Source organism: Temnothorax americanus, unplaced genomic scaffold, assembly GCF_048541705.1.
Source record: "Temnothorax americanus isolate GAGA-0224 unplaced genomic scaffold, ASM4854170v1 Scaffold21, whole genome shotgun sequence".
Classification (NCBI taxonomy): domain Eukaryota; kingdom Metazoa; phylum Arthropoda; class Insecta; order Hymenoptera; family Formicidae; genus Temnothorax; species Temnothorax americanus.
The window spans coordinates 2455623-2474265 of NW_027509349.1; the positions used below are offsets into that span (position 1 = coordinate 2455623).

At 38.5% G+C, this 18643-nt stretch overlaps 1 protein-coding gene across 1 annotated transcript in view; it reads left to right on the forward strand.

Annotated features, from left to right (window-relative positions):
- LOC143897928 (interleukin-1 receptor accessory protein-like 1-B) overlaps positions 1 to 18643 on the forward strand; it is a 168117-nt gene that overhangs the window by 86911 nt on the left and 62563 nt on the right. Inside the window, exon 2 of the mRNA XM_077406918.1 lies at positions 16043 to 16224. Coding sequence (XP_077263044.1) covers positions 16043 to 16224 — 182 coding nt within the window. The remainder of the gene's footprint in view (positions 1 to 16042; positions 16225 to 18643) is intronic.

Consider the following 18643-nt stretch of genomic DNA (forward strand, 5'->3'; position numbering starts at 1 on the left):
GACGCCGAAGACGCCTAAAGACGTGGCAACGTCGTTGTTTCATCGGTAACTAATATGGATATTTTTTGCCTTTTTTTGTCGGTTTCCGACATTTTCAGCCGATGTTTATATACAGGATCTGAAATTCACTTGCTTTTATATATTAAAAAAGCGGGATTTTATTCACTTCAACATTTTTTATTTAACCACATTTTTCTAATAATCGGCTGTCAATATACAACAGGTACTATGACAGTCATGTGATAGCAGTCGGGCGTACGTTCAGTGCAGCCAACAGTTAAAATCGAGCGGTGTTGCCACGTCTTCTTGTGTTATTTGCTCGATATTTATATTTTTTATTCTCGTATTTAGCGTATTATTTTCATTTTATAATAATATTTTATATACTATTGCGTGATGTATTATTTTTATTTCTAGCAGTTAGATTCACGGAAGATTCCCAGCCAAAAGTTTTGAGCTTTTATTAAGAATATTTACAAATACGCTGTTAATAATCATAAAAACTTGTTAAAATTACTTAAATCAGTATATAACATTAATGTCCTTGTTATGATATTAAATAGTAGTAAGCCGTTAAAGTATGCATACAACCGATATATATTGGATTTCTCAGATTACTGTACTTTTGGCTGGGAAGGTATTATAGGTAATACATCCTTAACTTTTTCAGCGATGAGAAACAATCGCGGGATAGATCGGAATAGATCAGAGAGAGAGAGAGAGAGAGGGGGGGAGACTGTCGGAAGCTATATTAATTTGTGATTACGTTCCACAACGAACGCGAGCTTCTGCGAAACGATTAACTTTAATCTAAGATCGTCAGATATTACATTAGCATTTTTATCGGTACCTTTTATCGACGCTTATTTATATTCTCCCTCATATTTGAATTGATGTAGGTTGTACTTTATCTTAACGATTTGATCTTACGAATTTAAAATTCCTAGTTCCTTAAATCTCGGATCCCGCGTTAAATTCAACATTTCATTGAAATGTAACTGTGCGAAGCAATTAAAACGCCAAGTGTTGAATTCTCTCGTGTCTTTAATACAACGGTGTGTAAACGAAGGTGCGGACCGGATATCGAAGTAAATTGAAACATTGGCAATGTTCCGTCGTGATCGCCCGAGCAATTATCCTGCCGCGCCGTGCGATTCGCAATAATAAAAGGCGCTTTCTGCGACAATAAAAGAAAGATCTTATCAAACGCGGTCGACCGCGCGTACCATCTCTCGCTCGACGGCAGCGGGCTCGATCGATTCTTTCTCTCTCGCCGCAAAAAGGAAATATTATTTTAATCTTCCTCTCCAACCGGCAGGGCACTGATGTCTCAATAAATAGCGCACGGAGAGCGATTGGTCGACGTCCTTTAGAGAGCTCGCGATGGAACTGTCCAAGTTGATCTTTTAAATCGCGGGTTCATCTCCATCCGAAAATTATATTTGAGGAAAATCGCCTTTTTTAATTTTAATGAATTTCATCAAACGCGGCGAATGTCGACGCGCACATTTTTATATCAAGTCGAAAGCTTGTGTTTGGGGAAATTCTCATTACGCTTCTTAAATTACTGTGAATTTTGCGCCCCCGTCATTTAATCGTAAACTCGAACTCGCAGAGTTAACTGAGAGAAGGGACGATGAGAACCTATATCGACTTTCAAAGAGGGGAACGCGCGAAATTTGAGAGCCGCTGCTTTAACCGATGTCGCACCAAGTGCACTCCGTTCTCTTTGTTACCGCTGCATCGGGCGATAAAAACGAGCGCTCGCCTCTCTTATTGTAATTGTATCTGCTACTTCTGTTTCTCTTGCTGGTGTCCGTCTTCCCACAGAGGAATCGCCCGCACTTCCGGTTTTTGCATCATTAATACTAATCGTAACAAAAATAATATCGAGATTGATTTTTAACCGCTGCTGTAGAAAGAAAGAAAAAGAGAAGGCTTTATCCCCCGATAACCAAATCGGCGTAATGATTATTTCGAAAATAAAAGAGCCCTTTATAGCATCGTTATTATGCAACAAATACGAGGTTTTAATGTTATTAATATTAATTCTTCATTACGTATTGAAGTAACATCGGCGAACGCGACAGCGATAAACGTTAACATAATATTCAATAACCGTTGACTGAGTGCTAAGCGTTACAATAATATTGCTGCGATATCGAAATGACGACGATACACGAATAATGACACGATAATTAAATATTTTATATAAATATTAAAATAATACTGATATTGCATTCTATTATTTATTATTATTTATACATTGAATTATTAATGCGCGTATATCAATCCATGCTTTGAAACAATCAACTTTAACAGAGCGTATAGTGAAATACAAAATAATCCCAAACCATTTCTATATAATGCGAGATCATTTTATTCGTAACAATTGTGGATCCTGGGTGATGCTAATCTCGCAGGATTCGCAAACCTCGGATACCAGACAGATGGGAAACGATAACGGAGGAAGAGAGAGGGAGAGGATGAGAGATAAATTTTCAGGAGAATTAAGATAATCACGCGATGAGAATCCTTTTTTCTACCCTCTTTAATCTTCCCCAAATTTAAAGGGCACTCTCTCTTGGACGAGGATAATCGCGCGGAAGGCAGGTCGAAGGGTCGAATTAGTATATCGGGGGCATGCGAAAGGTTACGAGAAGATTAAGGGTAGATCGAGATGGCCAATTAATTTCGCCGGAGGGATGGCCGGTGGCGAGGCCGGTGGTTAAAACATAAATTGGCCTCGTCGTGGAGATTGAATTCACGTCGAACTTCCGAACAACACTTGACTCGAATTTTTTATTGGCCCGCGTAACGGGCCGCGTTGCACTGCGGAATCGAGGCATGTTCAAGGATACGAGAATCCGCGGACTCTCCTTCTTAATAATGATCTGCAATCAGATGTTAAGATCTTTTCGGTCTTGGATATTAACTCTCCGTTCTTTGAAATCCTGTACTCGCCTCGCTCACTCACGTAGTAATTTTAGCGAACAACTTTGGCAAGAAAAAAAACAACACTCAAGTAGGTTGTTAAGAGTGGAGAAATCGTACCAATTTAAAGTTTAAATTTCTTAATTGAGATATACACGGTGAAACATATTAGTTTTTGTAACTTATTGTTAGTAGATATTTTAGCGTCAGGTCTGAGGACAAAATATTTATTTCCCTCGGTGTGATTTGCTTATTCATATCGCTTATTTTGTATCCGGTTCTTCACGTGTTCCCTAGGTGTTTTCCAGTTCCCCATTTATGTTTTATTCATTTTTCTTTTGTCCATTCTGTTTTTTCCCTCGATTTTTTGCGTTCTTTCTCTATTTGTTCCACATTTGTTTTCCACTTGTTCTACATTTGTTCTTCGATTATTATTCTCCGTTTATTCTTCATTTGTTTTCAATTTGTTCTCCGTTTGTTTTCCACCTTCCTTATATTTGTTTTTCATTTGTCGTCATTTATTCTACGCTCATTCTTCATTTCTCCCTTATTTGTTCTCCATTCATTTTTTTCATTTAATCTCCATTTATTTTTCATTAATTCTTCATTTCATTCCCATTTATTTCCCCGTTCGTTCGCCATTCTTTCACGAAGCCAAATATGGGTTCGCGCGCGGTCAAGGCTCAATAACGTTTTGTCGCCTGATCGATTTTCCGCTCGAAATTTCCTCGAAGTCCAACGAATGGATGTCAAGGCGAAACGCAAAGTTTTCCGGGAAGGACTGCACGTCAGACTTGGTTCCGAGATAAGAGAGCTGTATAGTTATATATCCAAATAGAAATGCTCATACGCCCACGCTGGGACATTCAAGGAACTCGACGTCGTATAAGATGCTCAATGCTGTCACGTTTCCTTTTGAATCGGTTCGAAATTAATTTTTTAGAATGACTTCGCGGAAAAATGTGTGTGTGTGTGTGTGTGTGTGTGTGTGTGTGTGTGTGTGTGTGTGTGTGTGTGTGTGTGTGTGTGTGTGTGTGTGTGTGTGTGTGTGTGTGTGTGTGTGTGTGTGTCGCGCGCGTGTGCGCGCCCGCGCGCGCAGAGAGAGAGAAAAAAAAGAGAATACGCTATATAATTTATTAAATTAATTTCAGCAAGTGTAACTGCGAGATTCTTAAGGTTCACGAATTTTATAAATTTAATATAAAAGCACGAAATATATACACACTTAATTTCGATGAGAATTAAAAATTAAGTATCTTAGTAAATTATCTTTAGTATCGCGAGAGAGACATCGAAAATTATCTCACCGATATCGAGGTACAACCGCGACAGTCATCGCCGGCACTTAAGTACTCGTATCTACGGCGTCGTCCTTTTCGATTTCCGGAATCGAGCGGCCGTCGAACTCACGTGAACTCTAACTAACCTCCCGCTTTCCGGGCCACCGATTTCCTCGACATCGCCGGATAACTGGCCAGCGAGACGTCGGCGGGTCCGAGTCTTCTCTCGGAAAATTTATCCGGAAGAGAAACTTTTCCCGTATACGCACGACGTGCTTCGCGCCGACTTCCGCGTCGCTTCCGCGCGAATGTCGGACGAATGAAGAGCGAGACGTTATAACGACAAGTAAGTAGAGCAAAGTGGGAACGTGGCGCACAGAGAACGAATCGAAGACGAGAGCGAAAATAGAATAAAGCAAGAAGTCGGCGGGGAACAAAAAATAGAGGCACTGTATGTCTTTTTAACTGAAGATTCGTGATTTAGAATCGAAAGAGCATTGTTATAAATTTGATTCGTTCCGATTTAATCTGTATTTGAAGTTGCATAACAATTATAGAGATGCAAGTATAGAAATCTAATATTTACCGCCATATAGCTTATCCAACGCAATCAAACAATGCATTTGGCCAATTAACAACTTTTTATCTCAAATATCTCTTATATCTTCTTTTTATATCTCGACAGCGCGATGGGTAATTAACGAAACGACCTTTTCTTGCCGTGACGTAGAGAAACCCATCTATAAAAAGCTGTATCCTGCGGAAGAAATCTTTCTTTTCCCCTGATTATTATTAATTTTACTTGGTCGGTGAAATAGCTCGTAGTCCGTAGAAAATATTTGATATTTTCAAAGGATTGATCATTTTTCTTTTGTGGCTTTTAAACGTTTGCACTGGCGGCGCTGCACTGTTCTCTTTCACAATCGCGCCTTTGACGTAGAGCGATAGTTCAAAGTTAGCATTTCCGATAGCAGTATTCGCCCTTCCCTGCGCGGGGATCAGCTTTATCAGAAACAGAAAATATGTGGAAAATCCCAGGCCCCTTTGCTCCGTACGCGATATGTCTAGTCGTTGATTTCTGGTTATTTTAGAAAGTATAACGCTTCAGGGGCTCCGATCGCGACTCTCCGGGCGACTCACCGGTTCTCCAGGTGCAGCGCCAGAGATTTCGCTCCGCCGCGGTGACTTTCTTTCCCCGCCGCCGCGCGTGTCGTTCGGTCGAGGCGTTTTCTCGAGGCCTAATCGCCTAATCGCGTTCGCGGAATCGACAAGGCGAACGGCGACCCCGGGCGCGATAAATTCGTGCCCGCGCGTCCGCGGTGCAGCGCCCGTCCGCCGCTATACTCGGTAATAAAGCGATCGATTCCTCTAGGCGACGTGGGCCGCGCGTTTCCAGGTATACCGCCCGCCAGCCGACGACGAGTTCAGAGAAGTCCTTATGGGAAATCGATATACGCCCGGGATTCTTAATACGCAAATGTCGTCTCGACCCCGAGATATACCAGCCGCGGTATCAGTTCTCGGCTTCCGTTCCCCGGAGCGGGATCCGGAGGATTCGCGATACTTTCCTTCGTTATATACCCGATGATATCTGCAAGAATCTAAAGGAACGTGAGAAATTGGCAAACTTATTTCACCGGCGTATTGACGACGGGATTGCGATTAACAGGGAAGAAATTTCAGAATTCGGCTAAAAAAAATTTTTTTTTTATTAAGCGGTATTCATAATTAATGTAGAGAATCTAAGCCGATTTTTAGTATCTACTTTTTGAATAAAAAAAAAAAAACCCTTTTGAGAAAGTTATAGCTTACTAAAGTTTCTTTGATGACGGCAACTTCAAAAGGTATGATGTTATTTCTTATATAAAGTATGACGTCACAGCACACTTTCGTGTATTATATTTTCTTCAATTTTGAAGATATAGCAAAAATTTAAAAAGTTTACAAAGAAAGTATGCCATGATCTATCAGACCGCTTAATAAAAAAAATTCATGTTAAAACCGAATTTTTTGCACCGACGGAAACTAATATTATAAACTTTTTAAAGATGTTCGACACAAAAAGCTATTTCATCAAGAAACATAAATAAATTCTTAACATTGAATCTTATAAAAAGAGAATTCTTTTTATTTATATTTACAAGCTTCAAAGTTTTATTCGAAACTTTTATATAAAAAATCGCATATTTTAAAAAATTGTCACCTTTAGTTTTAAAATTTAACGTTCCCAAAGTTCTAAATTTCAAAATTTTGTTAGCCATTAGCAATTTGGGGAAAGGCTGCGAGATGGAAAGTCAGAGGGAGATGAAGGAGATGAGACGAGCCTTTTCAGCGATCGTTCTGACACAGCGGAGAGAATCCGAAATCAGGAAACCGCCCTTATGGCCGACTTTATACTTGTGCAGCCACCTTCATGTCAGCTCGCTTCCCTTTCACAATCCCCGCGCACAATTTCTCATTCGCTGCCGATCTGCAGCGAACGAGACGGGACAAATGGTGGTCGCTTCTTTTGGCAAGGACGAAGGACTCGTTCGACCCTGGGGGCGAGGCACCGTCCGGCGTCCGTTGGGTTCCGGGGAGATCCATCTCACGACGCGGACGCTCGATCTTCCGCCGCGCCGCCGGGAAGCGACGGCTTCTCTTTTATTTCCGCGATTAGACGAGATTAATTCGCGGTGCCTGCGGGTGCTCGCGACCGGCGCGGGATAAGTCCTTTTATGGATCGCCGGCCGTTCGATCGCGTATTTTTGGCGCTCATTAGTGGCGGAAATTTTACGTGACAAATGGCCGAGGCTAGAAGAGGAAGAAAGAAAAGTATGAACGTCGCGGGTATCTAATTTTTTCACATTAAAATCTATCTGTCTAATTATTCGAATAATTGTCCCTTAATAATCCTTATTTGTTTTACAATTTTCCAACTTTAATTCCGTTTTTGCTACTCCTCGTTATTTTTTAATTCTCTTTATGATCAGTACGTTATTAAATTTCTAATATTAACAGTATAAAGACATTTTAACCGACCCTACTGACTATTATTTTTTAATCGTCAGTAGGATCGATTAAAAAGTATTTACTGTTAATTACTTACTGTTAATTACTTATTCGGTTAAATTTCTTCTTTTTTTAGAATTAAGCTTCTTTCTTCGATCATTGTGACTTTTCAATTATTTATTTAGTTATACAGTTTTCATATCTTTGGAATTTTTTGCACTTCAACGTACACTCGGAATGGGACCATTTTTGTCGCTACATTTTTTTCTTGATTTGCTAAGCCTCGTCGTTTCCGCTGTATCATATACGACCGGCAATGATACTTCCCGAATGCTTGGCGCTAGGAAGATTTATGTCTCGCCGTGTATAAACTGTAACTAAGATGAAGAGGGAATTGGAAGCACTTAGTCGATGCGCGGGCGTTAAATATGGAAGCGAACGCGCCTTAATTAGCGTGCAAATCCGCCGAAATCTGCGAGGCGGAATGCGAAATTCGTGTCTCAGCGGCACGAGCGCTCCCGCTCGACGTCGTTCTCGTTTTCTCTAATGAAAGTAAATCTGAAATGTCGTGCAAACTTCGGGCAAGCGATCCGTTCGCGAGTTGAACGCTGAAGCGATCGGCGGGGACTATATACGCGAGCTCTAATATTAATACGTGATGACATTTAAATTTTCAGAGATGTTTTTCTCTCCGAATTGATCTTGATCTGTTTAATTAATGCCCGAACTATCTCTTCTAGCAATTCCAATTTTTCTTCCGTTATAAACTGTGTTACATACCCTCGAAAAGAAACCGATCAATCCTCGATCGATTCTGAAAGTTATTCGCAAAAATTACGTTTTAAATTTAATTATGACTGCATTTAAAATAAAAAGAATATCTCTTACCAAGAATATTTTCTGTGTGGAACTAATTCCTTGATTACTCGATAGATCCGAGATATATTTTGTCAAATTATACGAATTATATCGTTTATTGCTAATGATTTTTCTTGATATTTTCAAAGTTATTATATTTTCTCTTTGTCGAATACGTTTTTTGCTTTTATGAAAAATAATCTTTACGAGTGATATTTTTCCGAAGCTATTTTCTCTTTCAGAAATTATCTTTCTAGATATGACCGATTTTATTAATTCTCCAATTATATATAGTACTATTTTCTCCATATTTCTGACTTTTCTCTCGCTTGACATATTACATCTCATCTTTATTCTCCCACATTAAAAAAAGTACTCTAAATATTTCAATATATTTTATTCTGAAGATCTTTTTTATAATTAATTTGTTATGACGTGAGTAATTTAATTATTATTCTCTATAATTAGTAATTACTACTCGTGTTTTTGATATTTGTCATTTTTGACATCTACGTATATATTTTCATAATTGGTATGCTCTAATCAGATAATAAAGATCTTTCCGAATTACTTCCTTTTAAAAATTAACCGTGGACGATTTAATTAATTCTGAAGTACCTCTGACATTCTCTGACAGTAATAATATTATTTAATTATAATCGATTAATGGGGTAAAGATATTTCTTTCCGGATTAATTTAATTTAATTTAATTTACGCGATGTTTAGTGGAGAAATACAGTTATAGAGAGTATAAAATAAAGAGTGCACGCACAAATAGTGAGTTATCAACACGATTTTGTTACTAAGCCTACCAGTGGAGACAGTGTAAGTAATATATAATATACAAACGCGCGGATGGATTCGCTCGCGAGAGTAAAATTTTGTCGTACAACACATTTGTCGCAGAATTTACAATACACACACAGTAACATAGATATAGATACATATACTCGCGCGCGCGCGCACACGCACACACGCACACACACGCACACGCTCGCACGCACGCACGTGTGCGCGTTAGCAGACACGACATATCGTGCAAGCAATCAGTGATGCGCGGTTGAGGTGCATTTCTGGCAGGAAATGCAGTCGATGAAATGAAGGTGGATGCAGCTGTACGAAAAGAAGACAAAGAGGACAAGGATCTTATGTTAGAGGGAAGGTCGTTGAAATATTTGACTGCACAGTAGGAGAAGGAAGCGCGAAACTCTTGGCCAGAGTGACGCGATAGAAAAACATATAGATTACTTTTTTTTACAATTAACGGTGGATGATTTAATTAATTTTTCAATCATTATGTTTGACGTATTTCGACATTTAATTCCCGATGAATTATTTAATATTAAAAATATTTTTTTCCGGGTTACTTCCTTTTCAGAGCCACGACCGATTCAACTAATTAATCAATTTAACTCCCGTTATTTCGACGAATCACATTTTTCTTTATTCCTAGAAAGAGTCAATCCACCCCCGTGCTTCCCTTCGGGTTACTCGACTCGTGACCCGTGACTGATTCAATTAACTCGTGTCAATTATCTCCCATTCGCGGGAGGAGGGTCGAATTCTGAAAATTATTCACGACCGTGCGCTCTCGAGACTCAACTTGAACCGTTTGCGCATCGCGAATAGTCGGCCGAACGGCTCGCTTCGGGATGCCGTTTGATTTTGGCGCGGTGCGCGGGCGCCCGGGACGCAGGCTCGATGGTTAATTCACGTAATCCGCAAAATTTGCGATTTTCCGTTACGCTGCATCGCTAAAACACGTTTGGTTGGATTAATGAGCTACGTTTATGCGATTCATCTCGACGACGAGGTTCTAATGAATTACACAGTGCGCGCGCGCAAAATCTACTTGACTCTCATTAAAACGCTTTCACGATTTGTGGATTTTTAACGCGAAATTTTATTTTGATCCTCGAATCGTCGAGCCGATAAAAGTTGAAAGCGGATTTCAACATGTCTGGCAAACATGTTTAATCAGCATACTTTATGTACAACCGACCGAGTACGTTAACGCACGGTTTATTTGGTGAACCTAATACTACTGTTATTCGCGTAACTCGACTCGTAATTGCAAATCGCGAAATGTAGGTAAACCAGGTAAGTTCTGTTTTGTGTCCGGTGATGAAAAAAAAAAAACGGATTTCGCACCTGCTCGATGTAAATAAATAACTGCACGCGACGGGGGACTTTGGTTTGCTGTGATTTTTTTTTCCCGAGAGGACAAAGGATAACAGCCAATTATTGTAACAATGAGCCAGCCAGCGAAAAAGACAGGTACCTATCCCATTTCGTGAGTACGATCAAACGGATAGAGGCCATTTTGCTGACGCGATTTTTACACGACGAGAATAACGAGCAATTATTTTGCGAAGGACGCACGCGCGTCGTCGGAATTCCGAACACGAATTTCTAATAGAAATTTTTGTTATATGTTAAAGTTACAGACGTAAATTATATTCTCATTAATTTGGTAACTGAAACGAGATATCGATATTTAACCAGATGTACGTAAACAGTTATTATTTTGGAACTAAGTTGAAATACAAGCGCGCGTGTAATAATTAAGAGAAATAGAACGAACTAATAACATTTGCATTATTAATTATAATTTTGATCATAATATATCTTAAGAACAAAATAGATAAATGTAATTTAAATTGATGACAAAAACGCATTGAATTTATTATTAATACTCAGTCAGTTTCTTTTTGTCCTACTTCTCAAAACAATGTTTCTTTGGATTAAGAAGGTAATTAGCGATACACCGAAATTTTCATTTATACTTAGATTTATTTAAGTAAATTTTTCTCATTCCTATTGTTATTCTCGATTGTGTCAGCGTTTGTTTTCACTGCTATTTAATTAAGTTTCATTAGCGTTCTTTATTTGTGTAGCGTTCATTATTATCTTAATTAAATTTTATGTCAAAGTGTGCTTATTTGTTTTATTGATAATATATTATTAATTAATTCATCAAAATGGATGCAAAATGCGAGAGAGGAGCCAGCAATTATTTAACAAATATGCCAGACAAATTCATCGAAATAAAATTGGCGTTAATTACGCGAGTCGACCGTGTTTCAGGTTATTAAGGACACCCAGTGATTCCTGAACATTTTCAGAATGCACGGCTTCATATTGGAAATGGGGTTTAACGACCGAGTATAATTCGCGATCCGATAACAGCATGCCACACGCTCGACTACAATAATAATTAAACGATCATTTTTGCAAATCGCTCGCTGCAAATTATAACCGAGCATTTTCAGCGGTTCTCATATTTATGGAACTCTTGTATCTCACAATTAGAATCTTTTTCTGTTTGACTTTCATCAGGGAGAGAGCCTATTAACGAAAATTTATTTGACATATCTTAAGCCAATCGGACAATTATAGGAATCTAGAGAAATTTAATTTGGAATCGAGAAAGAGTAAAAAATTCTAAATATAAAAATCGAGCATTCGAAGTGCAAAGTTCAATTATCTAACGAATCTATAATTTAAGGTGGTTCATGCAGTACTTGCAAGTCAAATAGGCAACTATTCTTATTAGTGATAAATAAGTGTGATTTTTGTCCGTAAAAATCAGTATATAATTAGATTTATTATTTACGACATCTTTAATGTTATACGACCTTTATCGTAATTAAAATATTGAAACAAAAGTCACATTTTTTACTAGAGTTGTGAGCCGTGTGAATATATGTACAACAGCAGCGCGGCAACTTTATGATAAATAGAATAAACAATGCGTGTTAAAAATTATTTGGACATTTTATAACCTCATTGGATTAAAACTTGTATTTATTCAGTATTGCAGATCTTGATCAAACTTAATTTTAATTTTTTTTAGAAGTGGACGAATATTTTTGTTTCACTCTTCGCTTTATTCAGCATCCAGAACATAGTAAACGTTGAATGTTTTGGGATATGCGCTATATACTCATCAGCTGACACATGATGCGTTGCCAAGCTGCCACTAATGCCGCTCGAGTCCAGCTGTCAGTTCCGTGTTGTCGATTTAGTCAATCGAAAATTACGTTTTATCATTATATAGTACGGTCAATGAACTCGGGCTTCGTCCAGTATCTTGCAAAATGTTTATTGCATCGTTTCGTCAGTTTTTGGTTCGTTCATCTATTTTTGAAGTATTGTAATTTTTGCAGCATAAGCGCTTTAGCCTCGTTTTTCGCAAGAGGGGCTACCCCCCCCCTCCCGCGTTAAATTGGCAAAGTTTACGGACATATATCTCCGAAACCAAACGGTTAAAAAATCCGAAATTTTACAGACACACTCTAGGAACGTTAATCTTTCATTTCATATCACATTTTCTGGGCTAACTTACATTTGACCTAAATGCATGAACCACCTTAAATAATAATCCATTCGCGGTCCTTACATTTCTAGATCTAAATTAAAGTTTATAAATTGAATTTCTCGTATCAGAGAGAAAGAGATACATTAATTGCAATTCATTTATTTCGGAGTAACCTTACGGTTTTATCTCGCGTTCGTCTCTTCTCTAATTTTAAAACTTTTGTATTGCCCAGCTTTCTGCTTCGGTTAATCTTTTTGAAACTTAAGGATCTTATTCTTTTCATTTCTTGACGTCTTACGATCTTCGCGTTACCGGAATCTTCTCCGAGTCCTGAACTTTCGATGTCCTCGGATCCTCCAATGTTTCGGTGTCTTTATTAGTCTTCGGAAGTTCCGCTACGTAGCACCGGAATCCTCGTTAGAATCCGAACCAGTTCGGAATTATCCTGGCGAAAAGGGTCGAGCGACCGCTCCAGGAAGGAGGGGTGGAAAGCGCTCTTTATTAAAAATTCTTATTCAAAGTACGCCCGTAACAGTAGCTCGTAAAAGAAATCCTGTCGATGCAGGAAGAGCTTTAATAAAGGAATCTTTAATGGTGACGGCGAAATTGCCGATCGTCCTGTCACTCCTTCGGGAATGAGGATGAGTCGTTCAGCTTATTAAAAATGTTTTATTTACGACGTCGCGACGATGGTAAGATTGCCGCCTGTGAAAATTTCATGAATATGACGGGGGCTGATGATTTCCTTGCGTGAGAATCTGCTGCCAAGAAGATATCTTTGTTAAGGATAGTTTTGTTAATAGATGATTGAGAGAAAGGGGCATGAGAAAAAAATAAATATTTAAAAAAGCAAATGTTTTTTTTTACAAATTTGAAGCGCTGTAACGCAAAAACGCAGCGACGTAGGATCTTAAGGTGGTCCTTTCGTGAGAACAAGTATTAGATAAGTACCTAAATTTGATATATGTTAAATATACAGTAATAAGGGACATGTGTACGAAAAATCAAGTGAGCGCACCGACACTTTACAAGAAATAAGTCATTCTAAATGTGCGTTCGCGGAGCGTGCCATTGTCATTCTATCCTTGTTTACATCTAACGAACGAGAAAGATAGAACGATGTAAATCGCCACGGCCGAGGTTTTCAACGAATAATACATGTACTTAGCGATCAGATGAATACATTATTCATGTCTTAAAATATTCCCTGAAGTTTCCGGATTTCGTACATATACCTTGAAAATAAGGGCTTGCCGAATATTTTGCTCTGATATATGAGGTTAAATAAGTAGTGGATCCACGCGCATATTGCTTTACTCGTACTGTCATATGCCTGACCTAACCTAAATCGAGTCCAACCGCACTACTATTGTGATATTTTTTTAATTAGTAAATAATTACATACGATTAAATCGTGCGTGTAAAATCATGTTATATTATTATAATTATTGGAATGCTGTGTAATGTTTGTTTTCAATTACCTCATGACGGACTGTTACTTGACTAGCTGGGTCCGCGAAAGGACCACCTTAATTGACTGGACCAAATCGATTCGTATTAATCTGAACTTAAATCCCTATCGATATGAAACATGAGCAAATCATATACCGAAATGGCCACCAGCTCCCTAACTATACGAGAATCCATGGATCAAGGATTTAGTAATCCAGAAAGAGCCCAAGAATTTAAGGCAGATATAAATATAAAAACGCAAGAAGTCAAAGATTGATAGGAGTCGCAAAATATTTGCGGTTTTAATACCTGAAATGTATATCTTCTGAGATTTATAGTTGAAGATCTCAGATGATATAACAAGAATCAAGAACATGTTATCCTTCGCCAAAAGCCATGAATGTGCTTTTCTGACTAAAGGTGGATAGAGGGCAATCAAAACTTATTTTACATTGCAGTTAAATTTAAGTTTGAAGTAAAAATTGATATTTGCAAGAAAAATTTTGATCCCCAGAATTTGCAAATTCCAAAATTTATCGATTTCTCGATCGAATCGCACATTCATGGTATTGGCATAAGGGGGACGATCTGATTTTTCAAGTATCTAGGAGCAAGAATTCAAGGATGCAAGGGAAGTATCCTATGCGGGAAATTAATGATTGCTGCGCAGCAGAACAGAGAAATAAAATCATCGTTTAAGAAATCGAAGAGAATTAGGGTATAAGAAATCCCCTTTTTCCAGCATGCAACTATCTCTCGGAGGAAGCAAGGGTAGAAACTTCCGGTGTAAGTCAAATTCGCAGGATCCACGCGTGATGTCTCTTTGATCCGCCGGCAAAACGAAAGTGGATTTGCGTAGTGCTCCAGAAATTGATTTATGTGGAGAGAGACTTTCTTTCCCTCTCGTGGGAACGTCGTTGAATCCTTGATCCCTACCTGAAGGACGAGAGAAGACTTTGCTCTCTCGTAACGGGATCGTTCAACGCGTGGAGCGCAGGTGCCGAATTAGAAAATTACGATAAAAATACAGTTCTCGCGGAAGAAAAAAAAATTGGAGTTGAAGTTTATTCGCGCCCGTTGGAAAGTGGGACAAAAACAATAATTGTAAAATAAATTGTTGTTTTTACGAGATATTGACGATAAGAGTATAATGACGTGATTATAACGGCTAGATATTAGGTATTGTTATAATATTCAATTACATATTATGCTACTATTATTATATTTTCTAGCATTATTGTGTATAAACCATTATTATACTTCATTGCTATACGTTGCATTTGTTATCGCTATTATTGAGCTATTCTCTAATAATGAGTATTTTACGTTGCTATTACTATATTAACGATATTATTGGCAGCACACAATGGAAAGGCAATGCAATAGCAGCAACGACAAATTAACGAAGCCACTGCGGCGGTGGTGGCGGCGGCGCGGCGGTGGCGTAGTAGACGATTTATTTTCACGTACGGTTCAATGCTCCTGATTCTTCCTTACTTCGAGTGTTTGTCGAGGAACGCTCGTTCTCTCGACTTTTATCTTTACGGCGGAACGAATGCTCTCAAGAACAGCCATCGATATTCCCGTCCCGGAAATATCGGGCTTGTTCTTGAGTGCGACGCGTTTCAAGACGATCGGCCGCCGTTTCTTCGCGAAAAATTATCGTTTCTTGAAAAATATCTCGCCCGCTGCCTTTTTTCGTCAATTTTCAAAATATTCACTCGATAAACGCTCTTTCTCAAAAAGAAAAAAATGTTTTTAATGAAAAAATATAACTTGTCTTTAACAACGAACTGAAAAAATGAAAGAAATGAATTAAAAGATAAAGCTTTGTATTTCTAGAAATATATGCTTTCTGCTCTTTTCTTATATTATTTTGCGTAATGTAAATTTATCATTGCTCGTATTATCGAAGGTAGAAAGTGAAACCGTCTTTCGTTTAGCAGAAGAAACGATAATTTTATAGAATTTTCAACACCTCGTATCTCCGAAAAGGCCTTTGAGCTCATGTTGTTTATATGAACTTTTCTTCGGAAACTCAACTCCTAAAATATTGAACAGCATTTAAGAAAAGCCCGGTGTGTCGATCTCTTAACACTCTCCTGTGTATTTATTTTTAACATTTTTACCCCGGACAGACGAGCATCAGTGGAGATCATTTGCTCGTAACCATATAATAATACGTTTATGTTACTTCTGTCCCAGGTACAAGGATAACAGGGCTTACCCTTGGCCGGGTGGCGAGAGCCACTTCATCCTGTATCCCGAGAGCGCGAATCAAACGATCTACACGCAGGAGATGAGAGCCTCGGATGCGGGACGGTACTCCTGCCAGGCACGTAACGACACAACCACTTTGGAGGGCGACATCACTCTCTCTGTACTCGGTAAGTATAATAGGATATCCTAGGATAAACGTGATGGGATTCATCCATCAGCCTATACATTGGGAGCTCAAAAGAGGATCCTTACCGTACCTCCATTCGACATTTAATAGAAATACGTCGCGTGGAACGAGAACAAGATAACGCGATGAATAGTAAGATCGACATCAAAGGAGTCATTCGCGGAGAGTGATTGAAATATTATAATACGCAGGTACCTCTCCTGTATCGCTGTATAATTTGCATATGCAATTGCACGGCCAAGTATCTTAATTAAAAATCGATATATTTATGAGACGATTTCTTCTAGATTAGTCTAATCGACGTGACAGAGAGATTACTAAAATTGAATTAATATGACTTTATTATAGCATAAACATAAACTTTCCATTGATTTGTTTCGTTATATATTCAACTTTAAAATGTTTCATATTATTTAAAAGATCAAATAATATAAATATACATTTAATTAAATAGTATAATATATATATATATATATTCCAAAGATTAATTTTTATATTACAGGATTTTATCCGCTTGAAATTTTATAGGGGCGCAACTTATATATTCAATGTATTTTTCTCTAAAATTCCTTTCTATATCATCGAATTTTTCAAGAGAAATCTAACGATTATATTTACAATCGGAGGAGTAATCGGATTTTTTTGAACGTTTACAATAACAACAACGAAAAGAGGAATGCATCAATCGGAAAACTGCACGCGTTCGATTGGATCCGCTATCGCTGCAGCGATCGAAAAAAAGAGCACAAAATTCGGATGATCACGCACGAAGATCCGCCTTTGACGCTCCCATTCAAAATAAAGGGGGGCAGGGCGGACGCGGAGGAGGGTACTGACCGATCGGGGACGAGTTGTCGCAAAAAGCGTTGCAAAACGTCAATCGCTATCGCCGACAAAACGATACTCGCTTTCGATATCCGTGTCAAAGAGCCTCGTCATCATGATACTGTCATGTCGAGATCCCGCCAGGGATACAATATCGGCTCGTACGGGAAAGAAGACCCCCCCCCCTGCGATTCTTTCCGGATCTTTTTCAGCGTCCGGAACCTTTGTTATTCTGGAAATAATCTCTCTTACCGTTTTATATACGAACGTTTCTTTCGTCGCACAATACGAATTTGGATAAAAGTTGTCGAGATCTGAATAGAGGATGAACGTTGAGTTTATTTTATAAACAATATGTAATCGCCTTTATTTCCTGTTTTTTTCTTCTATTTTTCAACCTTACGGCGTAAAGAAAACGTATGGATCGTCGAGAAACGGCACGAGCGATAGATTTAAGATAGTAAAAGATAATACGAGATAAAACGAAATACTGAGAAATAATTTATCAAAAATCAGTTTTTTTTTCTCAAATAAAGATTTTGTTACTCTTCTTATCAGCGGTATGGGTGGATCGATAATCGCTTTTTCCGAAAGTCACCGTCGCGTTTATCTCAGCTCGCGATAACGCGAGATAACACAGCGGGTGCGTATCGAACGCCCGCGAATGTATCCGCGGATCCGAAATTTCAATTAAATCTTCCTATCTGTCGGATTTGATCAGTCAGTCGCTTTTCCAGCGCGTTCCAGGCAGGCTGGGCCGTGACCGAAAACCCTTTAAAAGTATTGTATTATCGAGCCACCTCGAGTTTTATGACATCAGAACTGCATTTCCCGACCGGAGACACGAATCGTGGATTTCGGGAGTGGTCAACAAATTTTTGGGATTTAAATAGAAAAGTCAGGGAAGCAGAAGAATAACATTCACTATACATTTATTGAAATGGTTAAATATTGATGAATATTATAATGTCTATTAATTTTTTTTTTTTTTTTTTTTAAATTGTCCATAATATATAAATATATTTATATATATTTCAAAGTCAATTTTTAATTTTATTATATAATTAAAAACAATTTTTATAAATGTGTATGGGGAAGAGGGAGAGATGAGTAAGAAATTCAGGGGGGGAGATGCCTACTTTATTGCTTCTACAAGACAAAGTTATCGCGGAAAATCGTCGTGATAACGTGTTAGAATTCAGTTGGAAAACGTCGTTTTTTTTGGAAATATTTCGCCGGGGCGTCTTTTCGCGAGCGACGAGGGCGAATTGCCGAGTTAATATTCATCGTAGAAGCGACCGCGCTTCCGGCCATCTAATGGCTCCTAAACCCCTCGATTTAACACGCATTCGTGCACCGTCGTCGTCGCCGTTCTTTCTCGTCCCGTCTGTCGATATAACCAACTTCCAGTTCGTCCAGCAATTTGCCGGAAGTCGTCCGAGAGAATTCCGAACCGGCGCGGCGACGTTTAGCTCTTTGTACACACGTTGAAGTTGGCCGCTCAATTCTTTATCTCTTCACTTTATCCGCCGTCGAAATACTTTTCAGTCATTACAATCAATCTACATCCAAGA